Source organism: Thermobia domestica, chromosome 15 (assembly GCF_964235325.1).
Source record: "Thermobia domestica chromosome 15, izTheDome1.hap1.1, whole genome shotgun sequence".
NCBI lineage: Eukaryota > Metazoa > Arthropoda > Insecta > Zygentoma > Lepismatidae > Thermobia > Thermobia domestica.
The window spans coordinates 189536168-189563945 of record NC_137468.1 but is presented as its reverse complement, the minus strand read 5'-3'; the positions used below and the strand labels follow the sequence as shown (position 1 = coordinate 189563945).

Below are 27778 nucleotides of genomic sequence, written 5' to 3'. Positions count from 1 at the left end.
ATAATACATAAAACAAAATAAAAATTAAACAAAATACAAACGGAATATACAAAGGTCAAAAGAACAAATAACAAAATATAAAAGATATACGTGAAAAGTAAATAAAAATAGCAATAATAGTAGCATATACTAGTAACAATCTTAAAAGAAAACTTGCGAATGCGTTAACTATTCCAATCACATGAATAAAAGTGAAAATATGGTCAATAAGTATCGTATCATCCACTAAATTCTAAGATTTTTAGATAGAACTACACATTCTGAAAGGTGTATGCATTCTGGACATTTTACAAGAATATGCCAAATAATCAGTGGGACAATACTCTTTTCATAATACAAGCGGTTACCGCCATACACTAAATAGAAATTACGTTTTGTTTAATTATTTGTTTAAGTCAAAACTTGGAACTTAATTTCCATGCAATTCCATAATAATAATAATAATAATAATAATAATAATAATAATAATAATAATAATAATAATAATAGAGTCTAATAATAACTAGGATTATTTCGGCATAATTTCGGGGCCAAAGTTGAATTACATTACGATTACATGCCATTCTACTCAGAGCACATCCTTTATCAATTAGTGTCTCAGTGCAGCACGTCACAATTTGATTTTATCTTCCTGTGGACGATTTTTTCCTGGAAGTAAACCTGCTAACTAGAACTCTGAAATTTTGTACAGGTACGTAAATCCCACCTATGTATCGTCACGTAATTTTTGTTCTTGCTTATCGTTTTACTACAAATGCGTTTAGTTTATTTTTATGGGTACGCAATCTCAGCTAATTAAGTATTACCTTAATAGATGTCAGAGTCATTTAATGCTGATTTGCGACCTTCATAGGATGCTTTAACGGAAAAGTTAGAAAATATTGCTTTCTGCACGTATTCTCTGATTAGGGATGCGCACGAGACAAGATTTGAGGCTGTCTCGTCTCGAAAATGTGCTGTAAAAGTAATGTCTCGACTCGAAAAACGTATATTTTTCTATTGGAAGAGCTGTGTCTCGACTCGAATTTTCTCAGGAAAATTCTGTCTCGACTCGACTCGTGCGCATCCCTAGAGGTAAAGAAATGATTGCAGGATATATATATATATATATATATATATATATATATATATATATATATATATATATATATATATATATATATATATATATGACTATGGCCTATGGAACCCGGAGGTTCAATGCCGCGTTCACAAAAGCTCTCCACTGACTTCTATCCTTAGCTAATTGGATCCAGTTCCTACTTTGTATTCCTATCTCTGCGAGATCCATCTTAACATTGTCCTCCCATCTGCGCCTAGGTCTTCCTAATGGTCGTTTTCCGATTGGTCTTCCAGTCAAGACTTTGAAATCGTTTCCACTTTCTTCCATTCTAGCTACATGACCCGCCCACCTAAGCCTCCTAGACTTGACGACCCTAACAATGTTGGGTAAACCATATAAATTATGTAGTTCCTCGTTATGAAGTTTCCACCATTCCCCATTCCCGTTCCTCTTGGGTCCGAATATTCGTCTCAGGATCTTGTTCCTATCCTGATCTGGATGGATATATATATATATATATATATATATATATATATATATATATATATATATATATATATATATATATATATATATATATATATATATATAGAATTAAAAGTAAATAACCAAAAAACTTCTAAAATAATGGTTTTTATAAGTACCGGTACTCTGAAAAGGATTTTAAAAAGCAAAATTAGCACTGGGCGCGATTTAATGTTACTGAGGAAGAAACTCAGTGCTTTGTCATTTTGTCCCATCAAAAAGTCCTTTCTAGTGCATTATATTAGTAAAGGGCTCTTGATTTTTGAAAATCAATGGAGTGTGCTCACAGTTCATGACCATAGGATCTCGCGGTATGGAAAACCACTTAGGCTTAGTAGGGAGTTCGGGGCTCCTTCCCCGGAAAATTTTGAAAACTAGTCCTCCCAAAAATGCAACTTTAGGTATTTTTTTGAATGAAAATTGACTTTTTTCCTTCTAGTTTTGCTGCTACAAATTCCCAATTAAAATATATGCATGTTTTGCATTATTAGATGCAAGAAGAAAGTTCGTTCCTCAATTGCCAGTTTAATATTGTATGACTGTAATATTGTAGCCCATAAGTCATCGACTACCATAGGGTACCAACACTAAAGAAGCACAAATTATTTCATGGCGTATTATTATTATTATTCCAAGGACTAACAGAAGAACCTCCCCTGCTTAGATTAGGGTCTAGAAATGTTTCTTTCACGTTTATCGCTCTTCAGCTTCCTCCTTTAACTCAATATTTTCTACTGTTTCATGGAATATACAGACAAAAACTCTGACAAAAACTACAAATAACGGTATAAGGTTCTGAACCTAGAGGAAAAAGAACATTGTGCAGAGTGGTAGCTGTGAAGAATCCTGATGCACGTAAAGAACATTTCAAGATAACGTATGAGAGGCAAAAACAAAAGTGTTCTTATACCAGTTTAAATTTCAATGCGGAATAAGAGTTTATTAACTTAACTCAATATACTTACTTACTTTTTGTTTTATTTTTGTGTCTAAAGTTTCCAAACTTGATAAGCAGCCGACTTTTTCCTATGTTTGTAACGTCAAATGAAACGGCAACGACAGCGCCACTGTATCATGGCGTTATTCGAATCTGGTTAACTGATACGTATTACACTCAAGAAACTCGAATTTTAACGGAGAATATAAGAAGCATGCATATCGGTTATTTTTTGTCCCTCTGATTCCTCTTTTAAAATATTCTGTTACGTTATACGCAGAGATGGCATTGATCGATGAAAATTTTACCAATGACCCACTGACCCACCACCCACCGTGGATCAGTCTGACCTACCACCCATCATGACCTACTCTGATCCCTCACCTACCAAAACTCATCCTTATCAACCTGATCCATGATCCACGCCTCCCTCTATACTGACTAAAGAATCTACACTTGTAATAAAACAAGGTTGTGAAATTATCACTAATCGGAGTTTGAATTTCTACGGTCAATCACTCAAGCACCGCTCTGTTACAATACGACATAAAATGGTAAAAGATTTGTCACGGGCCATATTACGCTGAATCTCAATTTACTTATCATATATAATTATTTCCTTGTTGAATTACAGACACTTTTCAGTGGAAAATAGGATGAAATTTGAAAGTATGAAATCAAAGTAAAGTACGCCAACTCAAAGGACAAAGTGTAAAATTCGACTGTGTCTTGAAAGCCAAGTAGTAAGTCCTATTGCTATTATTACAATTATAAATATCAGTCCCGAAGCTCTTTTTTTTGCTTAGAAATACTCATCTCAGCTAAGTAAAGAGAAACAAATGAAAAAGAAAGAATAATGGAGGTCTTGAAAACACAACGTAGACAAATTCACAAGTGTTCAGATGATGCTGTCTACAATGCACTCAGCAGAGTGGGTCGGTGCGTCGTAGTGGATTAGAGTGTATTACGGTGGGTCGCAGTGGGTCAAGTCCTGTTGACCCATGACCTACTGATCCACTCACAAATCTTGACGCATTCCACCTCTGCATGAATGTTTGTTTATGTCAAATTAGTCAAAATGTAACCACTTACACTCTTGTACACACTAACAAATATAAATTGCAACATTTATTTGCCTAGATTTTTCAGTTTTTAGAAATGTTAAAAGTATCATAAAAATATCTAAATAAGCAGAGCAGTGGAACACAAGAAGTCCAAAAATATAACTCACCTTCTTCAGACTTTCCCTTCACAGGTTCATTTAATTCATTCTCGTTTTCAAAAATGTCTTTCGGCACCTCTGTCATGGAAAACATGTCTTTGGTCTCCAGGAGACCTTTCTGTGCATCCACAAGCAACTGCAAGAAGTCCTTCCTTTCCACGTGGTTTTCGTCACGAAATTTCTTCGCCTTCTTCAAAACATCAATTAAAAAGTCATACGATTCTTGATTAACCAGCCGTATTGGCAAGAACGATACAAGCTGCTGCGACTTCAAAAGTGAGAACAAGAGCATGAAGATTTTGTTTAATTTTCCACTGTCAGAAAACCGCGAAGCAATTTTCACAAATTCAGCGTCTGGATTTGCTAAGGAATTGCACTGAACACCAAAAGCACAACTTGCTATAACGTCAAGAGTATATCTGCCATAAAAATCCTTCATTTCCAACTCTCTACCACTACCAAAATCATTTAGAAAACCAACTAATTGTTCCGCACAACTTTTCACTAACGAAGACATAACTTTCATTTTGGCAGCACTAAATGTTGGTGTAGTGACGTGTCTAACGTTTTTCCAGTCTTCTCCACGAATGTTAGTTAACATTTTGTCTAAGTATGGATCAGGCTTTAACCTTAAACTTATTCTATCTATGAAATGATTAAAGTCTTTCACGAGAATACACTTAATGAGTTCTGGATCTCTTACAAACAACACAGGTTTTCTACCTTCAAAAAGTCCCGCAAATTTTTGACCTTCTAGTTGGCGGTATAATTTTAAATGTAATTCATGAAATGAGACCTGGAGGAGTATTCTCTCCTTCATGTTCCCGAAGAGCACCTTTGGTTCCAAATAAAATACACCTTTCTTTTTCCAATGGCCAAAATGTCTTGTAAGGTATTTGTAAAAAAGTACATAAAACGTCACCAATACTATTGAAAACACTGTCCAAAAAGACATTATGAATCTGCTCAACATATCTCCAACTGACGGATCCATCTTCGGTCACATTTCTCCAAGATGGTTTCAAGTTAAAACACACCTGAAAAGAAAGAAAGAATATTTTTAAGTATATGTACTAGTAAGTTTGTCTAAACCCGACAAAATCGTCATTCATTGATTTTTAGCAAATTTTGATTATAAATACACACTGCATTTACTTCTCTTGACAGTTTATTATTCCAAGTCCGAAATTTGACGGGCAACAACTCGGAAACCAAAGGTCTGCACTTGACCAAATTTAAAATTTTGATATACTTTAACAAGTTTAATATACTGTACATATGATATATTGGGATGTGAAAGCCCTTGGATCTCAAGTTAATAACCATCCCCAATTTTGATTTTAGGTTGATCAAAAATTGCATGTATCACAAATCGCATTTTAGTAAACTTCCATAATTTCACTAAATATAAACCCTATTTAAATGGCGAATAGGTCGGGATCCACAGTTCTGCACACTATAATGTTTCAAAGTAATCTCGTATGTTCATTTGATATTATTTACGTTTAGCGTCTCTTTCAGCAGCTAGGCTACATAAGACGTGGACCTCATGAGCTCTCATCGGGAATCGTATGTTCAGCAGGGTGGTAAAGGTAGACCATCATATACCGAGTTTGGACAAGATAAAATCAGTTTAATCGGTCACGTTTTAGTGAAATTTCTTGATTTCACTGGGTTCAAATCGAAATTTGACGGTCTATAACTCCAAAACCAAAGATCTGTACACCATATTATCTCACCATGAGTACTAACCTCTTTTACAACCATGCGTATTTCGAACAAAATTGAATCAGTTCGATCGATTACGTACGATCCTTGTAATATTTCTTTCTTTTTTTTTTTTAAGAAAATAGAAAAATCAACTGATGGACAATGAATCGAAAAAGCAAGTAAATCGAATGTAAGTGTATCGGATGAGGTGTCGATATATTAGTTATAATTGGAAGTGATACCGCATATTGCCAGTCACGTAAAAATCATGAACCAGTGTTGCGAACAGAAAGGGTATGTTGTCTTGAGACGCTGAATCGATTGTAAATAATCGCTTCTCGCTGTCTGTTACCATTTCTTTAATGGCAATAAATGTTGAATCCGAAAATGGCTAATTTTACGATTTCCGGTTTGAATAAAGGGTTAACGAAGCAGATGAAATATATTCTTTCGAATGCTGAATATATTGCAAAAAACCGCATCTTGATAGCATTTACCGTTTTCGCTCTACGGAAATCAGTACTGAAACCGGAAGTAATGGTAAATTTGACCTGATACCTCTCGACAAACGGGCGGACAAAGCCATTCTATAAGAACTTCCGACACTTACGCAAAGCAGAGTTTGAAAGTGTAAAATGAAAGAAAAATGTAGTTTTACGCGGAAAATAAAACGTATAACGTAAAACGTGTCAGAAAAACGTAAAACATAAGAGGTAAAACGTAAGTTCTGGCAGCCCTAAGTCTACTATCTCCCCCCTCCCTCTCTTCCATGCAGAACTGCATAATTTGCAATATTACTGTATTTAATAAAGTATATTGTTAGAGTAAATCCTAAATGAAACATCAATGCTTCCTATAACATTAAATTGAAAAGTGCGTTATATGACAAGACCAGTCTATTAACTGGTTTTAGATTTAATTGTGTGTTATATGTGATAATGAAACTTTAATTAACGAAATAAATAAGCCTCACCACATATAGACATACAATTATATCCTTCAGAGTTCAAGGTTTATTTCCTTTGGATACGAGATCATAAACATTTTTATTATCACCTTCTTATTTCAGGGGCGTATCTGATGCTGCAGACAATGTAAGATGGGGTTCTTCTGAGTTGCTTTTGCTCTTTTACATTTCCTTTTCCTTTTCTAATTCGACAATAAAATAAGTATTCCGGTATTCTTTCTGGATTTTCCTAAGATAAGTGAAGAATGACATCTGTTTTACGAGATGGTTCTTGACTATTAACCTCTATAAAAAGTCCTGAGTGAGTGTGTTATATGAGTAACTCACTGACTGACTAATCAACGCCCGAGCAAGCTGCTTAAGCCAACTTGAAATTGGGACATGGCATAGTATTTGTGACCACTAAGGAAGGATTTTTGGAAATTCGACGGGGAAGAAGAAGAAAATAGAGATGTTAATTATTATGGTAAACAGCGGCGAAGCGTAGTCCCACAAGTAGGGTAGGCCCGATAAACTAATATTTCTACTTAGTTCCACCACAAATATTTGGAAGTGCAGTTCATACTTTCTTCTGTCTGGGATTTGCAGGGGCGATGAGGAGAATTTCCTCCTCACTTGCTGCTTTTATTTCATGCATATTTAAAAATGAAGGGAGAGAAAAAGTAAGTATATTTTTACTGTTAGTTGTCAAATTTCTTGAATAAGCGTTTGTTACTTGCATCTTCCAAAGCACAATATACCATTTAATTAATGCATCACGTGATAATGACTTCACTAGAAATGTTAATGCTCAAAAGGAATTTCATTTGTATAAACGCAAGATATTTAATATTGTATTCTATGCAATGGCATATTTAAGAGAGTGGCTTCAGGGCTTAAGCACTCACCGAAATTTTATCGCAATTTTTTATTGTTATATATATATTGCAGAATTTTCACATTTCCAGGAATAAAGTTAGCAAAACCCCTCGAAACAAAATCGTAAATACCCCACTGATTCAATGAAATGGAAAACTCAACTGAAATTACACAAATATTATTATTTTATCCTGTACGGTGGCGTTTGGTAAATTTATACATATGTTTAATGTATCAGACTAATATTTTACAAGCTATTATGGAAAAGGCCCCACGTAGGAAAAAAAAAACAGCTAATCTGAATAACTCCTGACAGTATATACCTAAATTAACCAAGTTGTCACTAATAAAATGCATAATTCTACACAGGAACTTCCTATTCTATGTTAAAGAAATCATTTAATAACATACTAGCATTGAAAGAAGCCTTCAACGCTAAAATTAACTCCCAGAGACGAGCCTTCCCACCTTCCCAGGAATGCGTGCAATCACCGGCAATAATAGCTTCGCTCCCTGAGCAGCATAGCCCGTAAAGTTGTCTAGCGAGCTGGTGAGGCTGAGACGGAAGGGTCTCCAAGTATTTCCAATCTACTATTTTTTTACTGAAAAAACCGAAATCTTGAAGTATTAACTTTATTTTATAAGAAATCAAAGATAAAGAAAATCGTAGAAAACAGGGTAGGCCCGGCCTCAGAGCCTCATAGTACGCTTCGCCACTGATGGTAAAATGTTCATATTTTCGAATCTCAGCGGTGTAGAGACACGAACTTTGGTATGTAGATTTTTCATTTTAAATATTTAAAGACGTGTTTCAGCTCTTTTGTGATATTTCCCCTACAAATGAAGGAGAAAGGGTGGGAGTTGCCAGTAAGATGGACATTAACTCGAAATCCCTTAAGGTTAGAGACATAAAAATTGGTATTTACACCTTTAGTTTAAAATATTTAAACATGTATTTCAGCGGTTTTCGATGTTTCCCTTAGAAAGAAAGAAAAAGAGAGTAGGAGTTTCAATTGTTAAAATAAGATGGTCATATCTCGAAATCCTTTAAGATTAGATACATGATACGAACATGAAAGTTGGTATGTAAACTTGTTATTCAAAACAAGTGGACATATGGCACACTGTTTTCGGAAATTCCGCTTTTAAAGAGGAAAGAGATATTTTTTTCTTTTGCTTTTCTTTTAAATATAAAAAAGTGAGTTTGACGTTAATTGTCACATAATCAGGAGAAAGCTGGCGAACCATTTGAAATAATTTCTTAAAACAGAAACAAGATAACAAAGAATTTTAAAAATTACTCTTCTTTTCAAAAAAGTTTTATTTCGAAAAAAAAAATCTTAGTTAAGTATCACTTTAATTATACAAGTGATTCTCTATAAACGTAAAGGATTTTTTTTTTTTTTTTTGTCACAAGAGGCGTGCATTAAACAGATTAGAGTGAGCTGTAAAAGCAGCAAAATCCGAAAAGGGGGAAACCTACCCGATAGAGTCATCTACACATTAACATCTCAGAAAACAATTTAAGCTATAAATGCCCCCTGTGAATTTGAAATGTGTTTTATTTATTAAAAGGTTAAGAAAGCTTCAAGATAAGTAGCTCAAATCAGAACAATTATATTGGCATCACGGAAACTTTATTTAGAATTGTATAGTCAGCGATGTAAATATACATCGTTAGCAGTGTTCGTAGTTTGAGGGAAATTTCCCTAATCTATGGAAATTTCAGGTAAATTTAGCAAAAAGGGAAAATGGGACATTTTTGATAAACCGTGAAATCCAGGGAAATTCTCACGCAGATTAGTTGACCAATATAAATGTTTGAACTTTTCTTTGTTCTTCAAAAATGAACAAATACAATAGCCAGTGGCGTATTTACGATTTTGTTTCGGGGGTGGCTTTGCTAACTTTTGGGGGGAGCTTTGCCTGAAAATGTGAAAATTCTGCAAGATATTTCATATACTTTAATATAGTAATTAAGATTTCGGTGTGGGGGCTTAAGCCCGGAAGCCCCCCCCCCTAAATACGCCACTGACAATAGCAATAGTGTTGTGTTTGTATGTTCAAAGTAGCGTAATCTGTGCTCATTCTTGGCTAAGAATATTTATGTATTTTTTTAAAAAAAAGTGAACAAAAAGTAAAAGAAATAGAAGCAAAAAAATCAAAACAAACATGGTTGACACTTCCTTTAATGCAGCTAAATTAATCTTATCAGATAACTTTTATTATAAGAATTGGACACTCAATAACTAGAGAAAATTTGATAACAAAAGGAAAATTTTGTGTCAATCGGGGGAACTTTTCTTAAGGAAACCTACAAACACTGATCGTTACGCACTATGTGTTTATATCGATAGGCCCGAAGTGTTTAATGTTATTACAGCAACTTTCAACCAGAAACTGAAAAATGGGTAAACTCATTTCGATTGACAATTTACAGATTTTGGATAAATTTAATTGACATTACGGGGACACAGGGGATCAGTGGTTGTGCGATTACCTCTGGTACGTGCGGTCCCTAGTTCGATCACCGGATAAGTAATTTTGTGGTGGACAACATCGTCTTCGTGGGTTTCCTCAAGGTACTCCCGTTTCCTCCACCAATTCTCCCATCATCATTCACCAGCCTTAATCATCCACCTTCCCTAGCCTAAAAAGGATACTCCTGGGACGTAAAACTAAAACATTTCATTTCATTTCATTTTAATTAACTTTACCATTTAGCCTTCCCTTAGTTTCCTAAATGTAAAAACATAAGAAATGCTTTTCTTTTAACGTTCGACGATTATGCAGCAAGGCTAAATGAGATGGTCATGATAATGAACGAAATAGCTTAATGAGAAAATTGGGAGAGAAAAGTCCACGCACACGGTGTTTGTTCGCCACAAAGCCCACTTGGTGAGAGCTGAGATCGAACTAGGGATCGCAGGTACCAGATGTGAACGCTCTACCACTGAGCCACCGCAGCCCAAGAGTCTTTCCGTTTTAATCCTTTGATGCGCCATTTTTCCAATCAGAATGACTTTTTTAAATTTAGAGTGGTTTCGGTGTAGGAAACAAGCGACTTCTCAGCGTACTTGCACTTTTGCACTCATTACACTTCTTTCTAACACAAAAGAAAGACAACAGTTCAAAACCTGTCCACCTAAAGGAGCAAAGAAAGCTCAAAGATGACAAGATGACAAGTCCGCGTGCAGCAAGTATAACAGAGTCCAGCGCTGGCTTACTATGACATCTAGCGGGAAATTCAGAACTTCTGTCTAACAGAAAAAATCAACAGTTCAAAACCTGTCCACCTAAACGAACAAAGAAAGCCCAAAGATGACAAGATGACAACTCCGCGTGCAGTAAGTAAGACAAAGATTACAGCGCACAGTCGTCCAGAAACCACGGAAACCTTTCCAAAAATCAGACAAGCCACATAGACTACATTTGTGGTTTGAAATCGTTAGAAATACCGAAAAGAAGATGATAGGAAATGTCTGAAAGAATATTATGACTGTATGGATAGAAGTGACGTATAATATGTATGTAAGAAAAATACAGTATAACCTCAGTCTGAATCCTCTTCACTGACATCTGTGACATGGATCATGAATGGCTGTAGAGCGTCCAGCAGGCGTACTTCAATGGAGAGTACTTCACATGATAGTGGCTTTCGTTTTTGTCTGGGTATAATTTCATGTTGAAATGATAGGATCAGAGCTAACGAGAAGGCGTTGCACCACATCTCGCATGGTTGCTTCCTTGAGCTCTTCCTTGCGTGATGCTCTCGAAATTGCTTCAGATTCTTGTTGCGAGCTTCCTGCGCTTCTTCTAACATCTGTCCAATAGGTAGATGAGCGCAGATGATGGTCGCACCTTGAACAAGCTCCTTGTGCACAGAGGCAGGCATAAAGTACCAGGGGTATTGTCGTGTGTAGAGCTGCGCTGTCTCTAATGCGTATGTTTGAAATTTCTGTGTGTTGATGTGTAACCGCTTGACATGACTTGTAAGATGCATATCTACATCTCTTGATGAGATACATACACAGGCTGGTTATGTTTGCAACCTGATCAGGATGGTCAAAGAATCTTCTTGTTGTGTTTCCGTCATTTGTTGTCCCCGAACCTCTGGGCAGTGGATGATCTACGAAGAGGCCGGGTGATTCCTTTAATTGGCATTGAACTTGTATTTTCCGGTGTTCCATTATAGAATGAGGACCTCTTCCTGGACGATAGCTAAGCGTTGATTCGTGTGATCCAAGAGTTCCTGAAGCGGGACCTCTGCAATTGATTCGGGCATTTGTGGATAATATTGCTTTTCTGACTCTAACAGTTTGTTATAGGCTGGGTAGATATCACGCATTCCAAACTTTGCGCCATACCGAATAAGCTGATATTCATGTTTAGTGATATCACCCTCAGGAATAGTACAAGTGCTGCATCAGGCGTGTATATTCGAGTTCCTGATTCCGAAACCTCATTTTGTCTAGATGCCTAGCCTACTTTTATTTGCTTTGCCCTACTCGGAAAACTCAGACTTTCTTTCAGTAGCTTCACTTGTTCCATCTTTCCTTCTTTTCTTAATTTGATAGTAGTAGCTTCTGCCAGGATACAGCTAGTGTGGGACTTTCTTAGACTCTCTGTCTTCCTTTTACGTGATCGTTCACTGCCATTCGCAAAAGAAACACTTAGTCTCACCTTAGGTGGTGATGCACGCTCCTCCTCCTCCTCCACAAGAATAACAAGATTTTCGTCCAGCTATGTTGCATATTTCTAAAAGAAATGGTCCGTCATGCGACGCATGTTGTCCCATCGTCGAAATGCGTAAGTAACAAATACAGTAATGCCGTGTTGAATAGTTTGTCTTTCTTTATCCATCTTTGGCTTCACTTCTTCCAGAACGTAGTTTACAAGTTGGCTCCGTTGCTCTTCCCGTCGTCTACTAATAGACTGTAGCAACACGAATAAGTCTCTCCTTTTGCATCGGCACTCCATTTTGGACCTGAAATTGCAGAGTAACAATGTTCGTCGTGATACATTTTGTTCCAATGACACTTGTTTTCAAAGATTCGACCAATGCGGATTTTACTATTTTTCGCTTTATAGTACACCCATTCATATATAACCTTACTTTTCTACGAAAGGGGCAAAAACGGGCAAGTTCTTTCTTTCTTCTCATCTCAAGGGAATATTACTCTAGGTTCGAAACAAGAAATGAGCGTGTAACGAGGTGTAACAAATTTCGTATATCAAATCACAGTTTGCTTTTATAATTAATTTCTAACGGACACAATGGTACAATTATCTGCCATCTATCACATGGTAGACGCATATATCCAACAAACGCCTTTGTTATTGAAAAGATGAATGTCTATATACGTACATATTAGAAATAAAAATATCATGCCCGTATTCAGTGTGTACAGGTACACAAATTCCAAAACAATGCCAACGTTTTCTCAATGCAAAATACAACAAATCATTAGCATGCATTGGTACAGTTTGGATGGCTCTGGATGTCTACTGGGAGGCTGCAAGATATCCATGACAGGTATTTTGTGCTCCCCAGATATTTGGCTTCTCAAAACTATATAGCATACATTCCATCTTTGTATTTGCAAAAATCATTTTTGGCCAGGTTTGTCGGGTTCCTGGACCACTGTGCAGCGCTTGCTTACTATGACATCTAGCGGGAAATTCAGAACTTTATTAGTGAAAAGGCATCTTAGCTGATACACAAAGCTGCTTTTCTATGTCCGAACTAAAAACTACGTGCTGCAATATAATTTCAAAGTAAACTTTGCATATATCCAAAGCTGCGCGCTAAAGGGTTAAAATATTGTTTGTAAAAATTTCCCAATATTAATAGAGTTGCTATTTAAAAAAAAAATGCTTTGTGGTACATCATATATTAGGACGATTACGTGCGGTTTGCCACGGTATTGTTATTGCTGATTTATCTTATCTTGTAATCGTAAAGATTGACATAAATCGATTTGTAAGCTAATAGATGCCAGATGACTAATTTGTAACAATCAAATCCATCATAGTTATTAACAGAATACATCTAGACGGCACCAAGCACATTATCGGATAACTGTACTATCGGCTATTAACGCCACTTTTAAGTTTGTTCAATTGAGTTCAAGCACCCAAGGTAATCATTTGTGTACTTAGAAGCCCGCCAAATACGTTTCCAAATTTATATGACGTGCAGTTTGTGTATGTGATGTATAATCAAGTTGGAATCTAGGCATAACATTAGAATTACCCATAAGAAGGGTTGGACAATCCCAACAAATGTTGGGGCGTAGATCTTTGGAAGGAAGGCTTGATACCGTAAATACGCGCGTAATTTTCGCCCTCGCATAATTTTCGCATCCCAATTTTGAAGGGCATTTTCTGTATATTTTATTTTCCTCGCGTAATTTGCGCACGCGGAAACTTTTTGTGAAACAGCATTTTTTCAGGAATCAATTACGGTAGCTAATGAACAATTTGCAGCGCAGCAAAGCCATTGTTGTAAGGTAAGAAACCACACGACTTCTTAATCAATTTTTTAATGTTATTTTTCTACAAATTTAGAATTAGTTGTTTGTTGTCAATTCTTGCTACAAAGAAAATGTGTACCGGTATTTTCGTGTTATTTTGACTGGGGAAAAAAATAGATGATGTTCACTGATGTGGCTAATTTCCCCCCCCCCCCCCCCCCACGTAATTTACGACCCTTTTTTGAAAACTTTTTTCGTCTAAAAAAGTGCGAAAATTACGCGAGTAAATACGGTATATACATTTTTTTCTTTTCATTTTTATAACTTTTCTAGAGATTAAATTAACCAAAATTAGATTTATACATGAGGATCTAACAATATTTTAAGCACCTTTTACAAAACACGCACAATAACAACCAGGGGCGGATCCAGGGGGCGATCAGGACGATCACCCTCCCCCTTTATTACTCTACTGTACGTATAATACTGTCCTTCATTTTGTAGAAAGCCTGTATTATCCGAGATTAATCAGGTTCATATTACCTCGGATAATCGTAACTCTACTGAATTTTTGTTTTCTGACAGTTTGTGTGTTATTTTACAATTGACGTCAAGGGTGATTCATTGTCAGTACAATGTGCATTCATTGCGATTAACTGAAAAAGACTCAATCACGTGACTGACCTTAAGGAGGGAGAAAGAGAGAGAGGTGACACCTCAGTAGTGACAATTGATGTGACGCACGTTCATATGTAAAAAGAGTTATGTGTAACACATATCTCTTTTTAACAATTAATTACAAATTCAACGCTCAATATAATGGAGTTATAAATGAAAGAATTACATTATTTTCTTATTCACGGATAAGTCTACTAATATACATTACGAATCAACGCATAATTCATTTTTTTTTAAAAAAAACTGACATTCATTTTGACAATAAGTGGTTCAATTATGCCAATTTACGAAGCAATAGTGAAATTGGTGATGTTCTGTGTTTGTTTGTTTGTTTCTGGCAGTGAGAGAATCTAACAATCTCATTCCGAAGACGGGGGCGCTCACCATTTAGTAATGGCGTAGAGAAGTGAGGCCAGGGGCCGCCTCTCTCAAAGTGTTCCGACAATGTACCTTGGTACTTTGTTGTTTCTAACTTCTTCTATAAGCAAACAACAATTGCTTTTCATGTACTCTATTTCAAAACAAAATATTTACTAAACAGTTCCTAGACAAACTGTGTTCGCCAACGTCGTCTTCATTGTTTAAAAATGATTGTATTTTGGGAGGATGGAAATCGAGTTTCCTAAGAATCCCTGGTGTGTGTGGTTGACAAACACATACAAACATATATATTACAACACTAAGACCTCCCTCCTCACAAACAAATTCCTGGCTACGCTGTTCCTATTTAGTCAAGTAATCAAAATAGGGATGACTGGAAAATATGAAAATATTTTAGTAAACTACACGCCACCACCTAGCTAGTAGAAGAAGGTAAATTTAAACTAATTTTCAGAAAAGTAGAAGCATCATAGCAGAAGAAAAGTTTGTAATGGATCTTCGTGATTTCCGATCAGGCGGGATATTTTTCTCTTTCTACCTCAATTCTAATGAGGATCTGAGTTTCGGTCAGCCTCTTTAAAGTTGTGTACTTGGAGATCGTCTCCATGAGTGCCAAGTCAATTCAATACGAAGTACTTGGACCTTTACAGTCTGTCCCAGAAGGGGCGGGAAAAGTGATCATTATTTTACTAATGAAATAAGGTACCGGTAATCCCCTTCCTCTTCTTTGGAATCAAATAGACTGCTACATTTGGGTGTAGGAGTAACTATTTTGGTGTCACGCCAGAAGGGCCCGAACAAAAGGGCGAGGACAAAAAGGCCCGAGTCAAAAGGGCCCTGGTCATAAGGGCCCCACGTCAAAAGGGCCCGCGTCAAAAGGGCCCCGCGTCAAAAGGGCCCCGGTCATAAGGGCTCGAGTCAAAAGGGCCCCACGTCATAAGGGCCCCGCGACAAAAGGGACCGAGTCAAAAGGGCCCCGGTCATAAGGGCCCGAGTCAAAAGGGCTCCACGTCAAAAGGGCCCGCGACAAAAGGGCCCGAGTCAAAAGGGCCCCGCGTCAAAAGGGCCCCGGTCATAAGGGCCCGAGTCAAAAGAGCCCTGCGTCCAAAGATGCCGGGTCAAAAGGGTCCCCGGCAAAAGGGCGCGAGTCAAAAAGGCTTTGAGCCAGAAGGGGTCCCGAGTCAAAAGGAACCTGCGATCAAAGGGCCTCACGTCAAAAAAGCCTGAGATATAGCGTGAAAGGCATGAGAAATATAAAAATGCTTATTAGATTAAAAGTATTCAATGGACACCACCTGCTTTGTGTTGAAAGAAAGTACATGTGCATCTGTATACAGTGTTAGTCAAAGTTATTACGACAGGCCAGTTACGATTCATGTGAACAGAGAAAAGTGTTGCAGATAGGTATTGATCAGTGCCGTGTCATGGTGCGGGTGAGCGGGGCAACGACCTTGGCTGCCGAAGTAAGGTGGCGCAAAATTCGGGAGTAAGAAATAAAAGGAAAGAAGGAAAGAAAGAGAAAGAGGAAAAATTACTTGGAATATTTTAGATCAATAGCAGATAGTGTTACTCGTGTTAGGAAAATCTATGTACACCCAACAACAAAAGTCTCTCCACCCTAAGTGCTCTACTTCCATAACTTGGGGTCCAGGTAATTTGCAGTTGTGAGTACGCCTGGACAGATGCAACCCAATTTACACGTAACTTTTCTCGGCACTGACAACAGTTGGTAGCACTGAATCCAGTCTTTATGCAAGTAAAATTGTGAGTAGATGACGCACGAAACATTTCTCCATTCTGAGATGAACCTCTCTGGTTTAGAGCGTGTTGTCCAATGAACATCATATGTTAATCTCAATATTGTTGTGTATGTAATGTATTATTTCACTATATACTGTATATTCAAAGAAATAAAAACACTGATCACACATAAATCAGAAAATGCTTGAAAGTAGACGAAAATATCAAATCTAGAACAACTGCTGGAAATAAGTTAGTAAATGATTGCCTTCATTGAGAGACCTCCAATTCTCTTCATTCCAATATTTTTTTCTTTCTGGAGGAGAGAAAATCTTGGTTGTCACACTGAGTATGTATTGAAATTGAAATTGAAACATTTGAAAAAGTTAGAACCTGACCGGGATTTGAACGCGGGTCCGCCGAATATAAGTTCAATGCGCTAAAAACTTACCCACCTCGTCACTTCATCTTCCGCCTAAACTATTAGCTAGTTGAAAGCATTGCATGTAAGACTATACACAAAATACTCGTACTAATACTCGTATAAGGAGACGTTCCTTATGAGTGTCACAATGACTTACTCGAGGTTTCCTTCTTTAACTCAAAAGCAAGTGATATAGACCTTCGTCAATGAGGAAAATATCGCGAAGCGTTCTTCAAGATGAGGCTACCTCATTGTTTTTAACTGGTCCCGATTTATATTACTGCAATTCTTCCTCATCGTGACTTCTAATTTCTAAAGAATAAAAGCCGGCAGACATTATTTTCGCATTCTTTGAATTGCATCAACACGTGTAGAAATAGTGTGTGCTATGTTTATGTAACATAGCTACTAGTTTATTTTCTTATCTTTGTATCAAGTGTGAAAGCAGAGAACTGCCATTTCAGTGACTCGGGTTCGAATCCCAGCGTGACAGTTATTTTTTCTTTATTCGAAGGTATTATTTATGTAATTGATATTGTAATTTTGTTATTATTATTTATTATTATTATTATTTTGCGTATGAATTTCGATAGCAACTGTCGCCGAATATTAAAAAGTGAATATGGTAGAACTATGAAATAAAATAAAGAGATGCGCGTAATTTTATCATAAAATTATATGGCGCAACGAATTTTATCTTATCGTAAACGGTTATCGTCGAATATACATGGTTAAAGGAGCACTCTGTTGATCAAATTAATAGAAGTTGCTAGACAAGTATCGACCACCGGCAGAAAAAATACAGAGTAACTGCAAGTCGAGTACGTACTATTGTACAGGAGTATGCTCAAAGACCTTTAGAGAACTATCTTCGTGGCTTGGTTCACAATTTTAATTTGCAATCCACGCAAGTAGTTTGAGACAAATGTCAATCGTATTTGGCATTTGGAAAATTAAGCAAAAATGATAATAAACTTATGTCCAATATAAGTTGGAAGAATTTCAAAACAGATTAAAGTAGCCAGAATTTTTTAATGTAAGTTCACATACTTTATATATCTGCGACTTGGAACTAAAAGGGCTAATGTCAACACGAAGTAGTTTGGAGTATATATACTATTCATATTAACATTTGCTTTTCTTGCAAAGGCGTTATCCATTTATAGGCGTTAAAATTTGACGAACATCTCATTTTTTTGCCAAAAAGTGACACTGGCCCTTTTAGACCCAATTTAATCGACAAGATATGAAGATTTTTCTTTCTGAGGATTCATGTTAAGTAAGTACTTTTCAAATATAATAAATGTAATATGTTTATCTCAAAAATACTTTTTGTTAGTAATGTCTTTTTTTCACTCTTTTTATCTTACTGTAAGGCTTTATGCAAGATTGGTACTTCTAAAATATAATGATCATAGTGTAATGTTAATCAAAGTCAACTTGTTCAAAAAATATACTATAATGTAAAATAATTATATACGTATAAAATCTGATCAGATGCAACAGAAAATACAAACAAATGCTATTTGTTTGTAATGTTTGTCATTTGTCTTTCAGCTGTTTTTAAATCCTTATTATAAGGCTTCGTGTTAGGTTAGCACCGATAATATATAATAAGAATAATGTAATGTTCATCGAAGTCAAGTTGTTAATATTATATATATCTATATATATATAATTTGATGAGATTTAGTAGAGAAAATATATATAATAGTTTTAGTAAGGATTTTTTGTTTATAATATACTTCTTGTTTCATTATTTTTTATTTGATTCCATGTCAGTAAGGCCTAGACAAAGAACGACGTGTACAGAAGGGGTCGTCCTCAATGCAATATCGTATATCAGTGGCTCCCAATCATGTTTACCTGGCACCCTCAATGCAAGCCCTTAATACTTCACACATTTCTTACCGCTTGTTGGCTACACGTACTTTTTCTGATCTTTTACCTGATTTCAGATACACCATTGAAATTTCTATTCGATAATAATAATAATAATAATAATAATAATAATAATAATAATAATAATAATCTCAATATATTTATATTTCCTCTAGCAAGACTTCTGAATACCTTTGTAGTCCAATATTATTATTTACCAGCTGTATTCCTAATTAAACCACAGTTCGTATTCAAAAAATATTTTGCATTCCTACTTTTAATTTAACATATCTCTTATATCATTCGTAATATTTCTAATTAAGAATGTAGTTTATTTCTGTCAGTAGCTTCTGCACTCCTGTTCTTCGAAATAACATCCCATCAATGTGAGTTTTCATCGCTCCAATAGCGATAATTTTTTCGGTTCACCAGACCATATAAGGTAAATATCACTTCATCAAAGAATACCAGAGGGAGAGGCACGGTGGTTCAGTGGTAGAACGTTAAGCTCTGGTGTGTAGGACTACTGGTTCGATTCCCGGCCAAGTAAGGTTGTGGTGCACAATATTGTATAGGTGAGTTTTCCCGGGGTACCTCGTTTCCTTTTGATTTCACCCGTTCTTTCATCATCATTCACTTGCTTTAATCATCGTCATCCTAAAGGGCATAATGTGGGACGTTAAACTGACAGTCTGAAAGTTACCAGAGAATACCATGTCATTTACGACAATATTGCTGTCATCGATATTTCATATCATTACTTCGCAAAACTCAATGCGGTGATCAAAGTCATCTTCCGTTATTTCTTGCACTAAACGCATTCTCCTAGGGTTTCAACTTATACCGCCTTATGCAGAGTCGTTTTGACATATGATTAGCGTCATACTAAAGGTTTGACTACTGCAATTAACATATCTTAATCGAACTCTAGTATGGTACTAATCATACTTCAGAATGACTTTACATAAAGAGCATAGTGTACAAAAATTCATTGCGCTGAACTCTGGGAAACACCTAGCTTGTTATCAACTCTGGTTATCAATGAATGCGGAATTTCCACAAAAGATTGTAAATTAAAAGAAACTGCTAAATTGCTACATTGTTTCGGCCTTCCTGATCGCATGCGGTACCTTTCTGCAAAACATTCAATGGTCTCTTAGGCAGTTGATTTCGAAATTGGGTTATGGTCGGAAAATGTAGCATTCAATAACTGTTGTACCTCTGTATATGATCTCTTCCTATCCTATAACCGGTGTCACGTCAGAAGGGCCCGAACAAAAGGGCTAGGACAGAAAGGCCTTAGTCAAAAGGGCTCCAGTCATAAGGGCCTGAGTCAAAAGGACCCTGGTCAGAAGGGCCCCGGTCAAAAAGGCCCCATGTCAAGAAATCTGAGATATAGCCTGCAAAACTTCAGAAGTATAAAAATACTTATTAGATGAAAAATATTACGTGGACATACCTGTTTATTTGTGTTGAAAGAACATACATGTGGAAAAAATATAGGGTTAGTAAAAATGTTACGACAGACCAGTAATAACGATACGCGTGGACGGAGGTAAAGTAAATATTGCAGATGGTGGATTCTGGCCTATTTGATATCACACAATATTTTTTGAATGGAAAGAGGTGGGTTTGACACATCAATTTAGGCTAGAATGTTCCCACAGATGAGAAGAAGAACTCATTTTTTAAAATCTATCTTCATTCGTTTGCAAGATAGGATGCTACGTTTGACATTTGTATCTAGTAGACCAAAGTATCTGGACAGGCAAAGAGACACGTAGACGTAGAAAAGTAAAAGGTTGCAGGTTGATGCGAAAACTACACTGAGTGAGGGCGTGGACATAATGACAGCCATCCCAGATTCGCCATATTGGATATCACATAATATTTTTAAATGGAAAGGAGTATGTTTAGCACATCAATTTAGGATTGAATTTTCCTACAAACGAGAATATGATTCATTCTTTACAAATCCTCATTCTTTTACGCGGAAAGTGTGCTATGTTTGACATTAGTGTGTAGTAGACAAAAGTATCAGGGCAATAAAATAATAATGTGGCGGAGGAAAAGCAAATGTTGCAAGTGTGTGTTGTTGCAAAAACTACATTGAATGGGGATGCGGACACTGTTGATCACATAAATATTCAGATATTATTTAAAAAACTACTATAAAATGTCCTCTAAAATTATTTTATCCCTCCAAGTTAATACAGTTAGTATTTAATAGCAAACACACAATGATTTATAACTTTCTTTAAGCATTTCGGCATCGTTGTTACAATTTTCCTGGTGTAGTGTGGGGAAATATTGTTCCAATCTGTACGTAATGCTTTTCTCAAACCTTCTTTCACCGTAACTCGTATATATTGACCTTACGTTGCAATTCGCTCCAAAGATTCTCAATGGGATTAAAGCCGGTACTGTGTGGTGGGGTTTAGCGAACTTTTGGGCAGTTTTAAAGCAATCTTTTCTTTACAACATATACTTTGTTTGGGATCAATATCTTGATAAAATTAGAAGTCCTTCTAAGAACGTTAAGATATATTTCTTCTATATTTTAAAGCAGGCTGGAAGTTCTTGACATTTATTTCTGTATTTACTTGTCGAAACACTATTATTCTACCATCATATTCATGCAGGTTTAACTTAAATTCGTCGATAAAAACATTCCCACCAGTTTTTGGGTTTATTTTCAAAAGCTCTAGAAAATTTAAGTATCTTATATTTCTTAATTTGGGTAATACATTGTTTCTTTCTAGCAATTCTACCATTATATCCTTCCCGTATTAACTCTACATGGTACAATACACTGACCAGAAGAAACTTCGTTATCACCCACTACTATTTGAACGACGTTGTTGAGCTCTACCAAATATTCGAAACTGCACATTAAAAGCATTCTATTGCTTTATAGTCGTAAAGTAACAATTAATCACAAATATACTTACTATTAAAATATGTTGAGTTGAGGTGAGTTGATTTTAGTTTAGCGTCCCTTTCAGCAGCGAGGCTATATGAGACGTGGACCTACTGATTAACGTGGAATCCGAACCACATGAGCTCCCGCCGGGAATCGAACCCGGGTCTCCCACGCCAAAGGCGCGCACGCTAACCGCTTATATTAAAATATGTTATACATATGTGGTAACTTATCAATATTTTACAAACGTAAGCAAACGAGCAGAAACGTTAAGAACATAATGAAGTACTATTTATTAGTTACCTGTCTAAATACTTTCTTCTACTAGAAACAAATGTCAAACTTAACACACACTATCGCGTAAATGAATAGAGATCGGTCAAAAGTCGACTCAGTAAGGGATGCGCACGAGACGAGTCGAGACAGAATTTTCCTGAGAATATCCGAGTCGAGACAGAATTTTCCTGAGAATATCCGAGTCGAGACAGCTCTTCCAATAGAAAAATTCACATTTTTCGAGTAGAGACATCACATTCACAGTACATTTTTGAGACGAGACAGCCTCAAATCTTGTCTCGTGCGCATCCCTAATTCAGATTATCGTTTGTAGCAAGGTTCTAGCCTAAATTTATGTGACACAAGTACCCCTGTCTATTTGAAAATATTTTATGATATATAATATGCTGAATTCAAGTTGGGTGCTATGATCATTTAACGCAGTTTTAACACCAATACCAACCTGTAACATTTACTTTTCCTTTGTCCATTTGTCTCTTTGTTACTGCCCTGTCATGATACTTTTTTTCCATCAGATACATATGTCAAACACCCTGTCTCATAAACAAATGGTAATGTGTCAAAAATGAGTTCACCTTCACATTTGTGGAAATATAAAGCCTAAACTGAAGTGTAAGATCATAGCCTTTTCCGTTAAAAAATGTACGATCCGCAATATAGTGTAATTCAAAATGGCTTCCACGGTGACCAGTCTCCAAGCCAATGCAGTTTTTGCAATAACACCAATTGCAACATTTGATTTTCCCCCGTCCACGCGTGTCGTTATTATTGTTCTGTCCCAATACTTTTGACTAACCTGTATGGAGGTACACATGTATGTTCTTACACCAAAATTAAAGAAACGTTTTCAAGATAATATTATTCATATAATACGTATTTTTCTACTTTGATTCAGGGGCAGAAATTGAATTTTAGAACTAAGAGAACAGTCATTAATAGATAGTCTGATTAGGCTAGGTCTCGAGAATACGAACTTAGAGATATGATATGATATGATTTTCACTTTAGCATCCCTTTCAGCTGCGAGGCTGTATGAGATGTGGACCTACTGATTAACGTGGAATTCGAACCACATGTGATCCCGCCGGGAATCGAACCCGGGTCTTCCACGTCTACAAACTTAGAGAGACACGGTTGAAAGCAAACTTTCATCGAGAAACGACTTAAGCGATAGGGATTGTTGCAGAACAAACAGCAACCAAATAAAATTAAGATTACCATTCAAGTTTCCTTTTTGTCTGTAATAATTACGATATTCTTCCTTCTATTAGACAATCACTTCTACTTACTAAGGTGGCACTATCCACTCGTGCATCTTTGATTTCCACTTCTGTTTTGATTTCAGGCTTTCTGGCCGTGGGACTATTTCTACCCGGGCTCTTTCCACTCAAGCCCTTTTTCGCGCGACCCTTTTGACATGAGGCTCTTTTGACTCGGGCCCTTTTCTCGCGGGGCCGTTTTTGAGGGGGGCCCTTTAGACTCAGGCCCTTTTGTTGCGGTGCCCGTTTGACCCGGGCCCTTTTGTCGCATGGCCCTTTGACCGGGGCCCTTTTGACCCGGGCCCTTTTGACGCAAGACCCTTTTGACGCGGGGCCCTTTTGACGCGGGGCCCTTTTCACCGGGGCCCTTTTGATGCGGGCCTTTTTGACCCGGGACCCTTTTGACGCGGGGCCCTTTTGACCCGGGCCCTTTTGACGCGGGGCCGTTTTGACCGGGGCCCTTTTGACGCGGGCCCTTTTGACCCGGGCCCTTTTGATGCGGGGCCGTTTTGACTCGGGCCTTTCTGTCCTCGCTCTTTTGTCCGGGCCCTTTTGACATGGAATCAACTATTTTACAGACTTGATAGATGAATAAATATTTGAAAGTGAAATTATTGCATTGAAAGATTCCAACTTTTCCTAATAAGCACAATAAGGCTCTTTGTTATAATATTCAAATATACAGGAACATATAAATAAAAAGGTAACGTATAAAGCCATAGAATGTCCTTGTTTAAAACTTCCCATGTGAGGAATTCCAAATGCTGACTTTCCATATAGACAGAAATAATAATAACAACTAGCTGAATCCGCGCTCTCTACAAAGCGCATCATTCACATATGAACATGAATCTCCTTGTCATTAGTCACAATATCTGTACATGTCGCTTTACAAATACAGGTGAAAGGCGTCTTGATAAAAATGGACAAGAGGTGCCATGAAGGGGAGATTTTTAAAATTATTTTTTCAATATCTTACACCGTTTGCAAGATTTGATCCTACTTAAGGTGGAAGTTTCTAATTCTTGTATGATCAGTGTTTCCTTTCTTCTTGCATGCAGTATGTAATAAGCAAATACATTACATACATAATTAATTATAATGTCAGTGATATATTATATGCAATGAGAAAAACACTTCAAAGACTAAAGATTCATCTTAGATTGGAGAAATCGATATTCTTCGCTTTTCATTATCATTTGGATATGAAACAAACACCTGAGATATATATACAACCCTTGTATACAACTATGTTGTGTTGGAATGTATAACTCATAGTTTTTTTTTTAATTTCAACACTTTTAGTGTACCCCTAAAACTGTAATAAAGAAATAACGGCCACACTTTTTTAATATTCAATTAGAACTGGACAATCTACACAAAATTTGAAATCGACCAGCAAAAACGGCACGTTTCTAGAACTTGTGGTTTTCGAGATCTCATTATCGAAAGATTAGAGATAAACATATAAACCTAGCATTTTAATGTGTAGACTAGCTGAACTCGCCCTCTCTACACAGCGCATCATTCACATATGAGCATGAATCTCCTTGCCATTCCTCATATCCGTATGTCCCTATACAGGCACAAGTGAAAGACGTCTAGATACAATTGGCAAGGGGCATCATAAACGGGGGATTTTTTCGATTATATTTTCAATATCTCGCACCATTTGTAGATTTGAGCCTATTTCCGGTTGGAGTTCATAAATCATGTATGATTAGTGTGTTTTCTTTCTTCTTGCATGCAGTATGTAATAAGCAAATACATTACACACACAATTAATTATAATGTCAGTGATAAAATATGTTCATTGGGCAAAACATTCCAAACAATAAAGATACATTTTAGAGTAGAAAAATGATTATCCTTTGTTTTTCATTATCATTTTGCCAAGAAACAAAAGGGTGAGAGATATACAACCTCTGTATTCAACTATGTGGTGTATGAATGTATAACTCATAGGATATAACACTTTTTTAAAATTTGAACACTTCCAGTTCACCCCTAAAAATGCAATAAAGAAATAACAACCATGTTTTCCAAATATTCAATTAGAACTGGACAATCTACACAGAATTTGAAATCGACCAATGAAAACAGCACGTTTGTAGTGCTTGTGGTTTACGAGATCTCATTGTCGAAAGGATTGTAGACAAACATATAAACCTATCATTTTAATATATAGATAGTAATAATAATAATAATAATAATAATAATAATAATAATAATAATAATAATAATAATAATAATAATAATAATAATAATAATAATAATAATAATAATAATTGGAGTGTTAAGGAAGTAAATCCACTACATGGACTCTTAAGCACATTGTGAACTTCGGTAATCGACGTGCTTCTCAAGTAAACAGTAAATATCTTATGGACATTAAAAAAATAAAAAAGTTAAAGAAATCATATTGAGGCATGGCCTATCGTGTCCACACTCAAATATGATTCAAATTGTTAGACGGAGGATACAAAAAGATACAAAATCATTTTACTACGACCAATCAAAATATGTATTTACTCTGTTCTCCTTGAGATTAAGCCTATAAATTGGTAGTAAAAACGTGTAAATCATGTAACTACTTACAGGAAAATTGTGTTCTTTGGAGGCCCAACGGAAAAGCAAGGATACAGTCTTAGTAACTTTAAATATCTGGCAGCGTGTTCAAAGTGCACGTGAACAAAGAGCGCATTGAGAACGCGAAACACATTGCGAGCGTCCACTCAACTTGAATACAACATATTGACGTAACAGAAAACAGAATTGTTTCTTGTTCAGATTGCACACAATATAAAATGCAGTAGTGCGAATGCTGTGGGCATTTCAATTAGTTACGAGGACGTCACGCCGGTTTCCCTGAGCGATGATTTATGCGAAATACAATAGTGACAAACACGTGCTAAATGCCTTTGAAAGATATACATGGAGCAGTGCTTCTTAAAAAGGTCAACATAGAACCACTTAATAAAATATAAAAACCTTGTCTTCCAGTGCGTGTGTAGCATGGAAGATGCTTCAGGTATTAGCTTCAGGCAGGATGAGAGTAGGCAAGCGAACTGTACGTGTGTTGTCAGAACATACCTGACCATTTCGGGACCTCCCATAAGGAAAAAACGTGTAACCAATACCAACAAATAGCAATTTTGTTTGTAAGGATCACGTTACATTACGCACTTACTGACCATTATCTACACCTGTGTCCTCACCAGGCGCGCACCAAGAAATTTTTGTTGAGGGGTTCCAACCTTTAGGGAGTTTAATACTAAACCACTATATTTATGTAGTATTGAACGGGTATTTTCCTGCACCCGGAAAGACGATAAGTAATTGTCAAATACTTTCACCCATATTTTCAGAGACAATGATAAAATGTTTTTATAAGAGAAAGAAAAAAATGAAATCTTTAAGTTTTACGTCCCACGTTTATGCCGGCAAGGCTAAGGAGACGGTGATTATGAGAAATGAATGAATTGGTGGGATGAAGAAAGTAGGATAAAACGGAAGAACCCCGAAAAAAACCACGAGCAAGGTTTTTGTCCACCACAAAGTTCACTTGGCGTGGACTGGGATCGAACCCAGGACCTCAAGCACCAGAGGTGAACGCTCTACCACTGAGCTACCGCGGCCCCATTTACAAGAAAAAGAGTATAGATGAAGTGTAAGATCAAATGTTCATGCTACATCAATCATTTCTCAGTTAAACAACGATAGTTTTATTGAGAAACTGTATAAATAGTCTATTTGTTGAGTTAGAAAGTTTTGGGGAGGGAGTCCGGCCCCCGTGGCTGCGCCCCTAGTCCTCACATGCTCAGGGCCAGGTAAATATTATAGATTTTAAACTTTTACCAGATGCTATTGAAAAAAAAAAAAAAAAAAAAAAACAAGAAACGATTAATGGACTACCAGTGTGCGAATTAGGTTACTGGTATTGGGGAAAGAAGACAAAATGAGGTCCAATAGGACTCAGAGAACTAAAGGTGCAATATTTTAAAAAGAGATAATGATACCTTCTCCCCAACACACGCACCTCCATATATAGTATAATCAGTCTCTATAAAAGTAAAAGTTCTGAATGACTTACTTGACTGACTGATCAACGCCTAGGCCAAATTCCTTAAGCTAGAAACTTCAAATTTGGACAGTGCAAAGGAATTTGTGAAGTAAAGTACCACTAAAGTTGGATTATTGGAAATTCGATGATGAAAGAGACAGATAGAGATGGCGATTATTATATAAAATATCCATACCTCGCAATCTCTGATGGTTAGAGACAAGAAATTAAGGATATGGACTCCCCATTTAAAATAATTAGATAAGTGTGTGGACGTTTGTTAATATTTGGTCTAAAAGTGCTTTTTCTTATCCGTAAATGTCTTGTAGACTAATGTTCCTTCAATTCTAAATAATAGTCGTATCCGTAAAAAC

The 27778-nt window shown here is 36.5% G+C and overlaps 1 protein-coding gene across 3 annotated transcripts in view; it reads right to left on the bottom strand.

Annotated features, from left to right (window-relative positions):
* Positions 1–27778, bottom strand: part of LOC145671405 (cytochrome P450 6j1-like) — a 62009-nt gene that overhangs the window by 9701 nt on the left and 24530 nt on the right. For 2 of the 3 annotated variants that reach the window (XM_081740553.1, XM_081740551.1), the window contains one exon: positions 3757–4784. In XM_081740553.1, the coding sequence (XP_081596679.1) occupies positions 3757–4741 (985 nt within the window). In that variant the 5' untranslated portion in view covers positions 4742–4784. Of the gene's footprint in view, positions 1–3756; positions 4785–25939; positions 26016–27778 lie in introns of those variants that run through there. The other variant, XM_081740554.1, reaches the window with a different exon arrangement.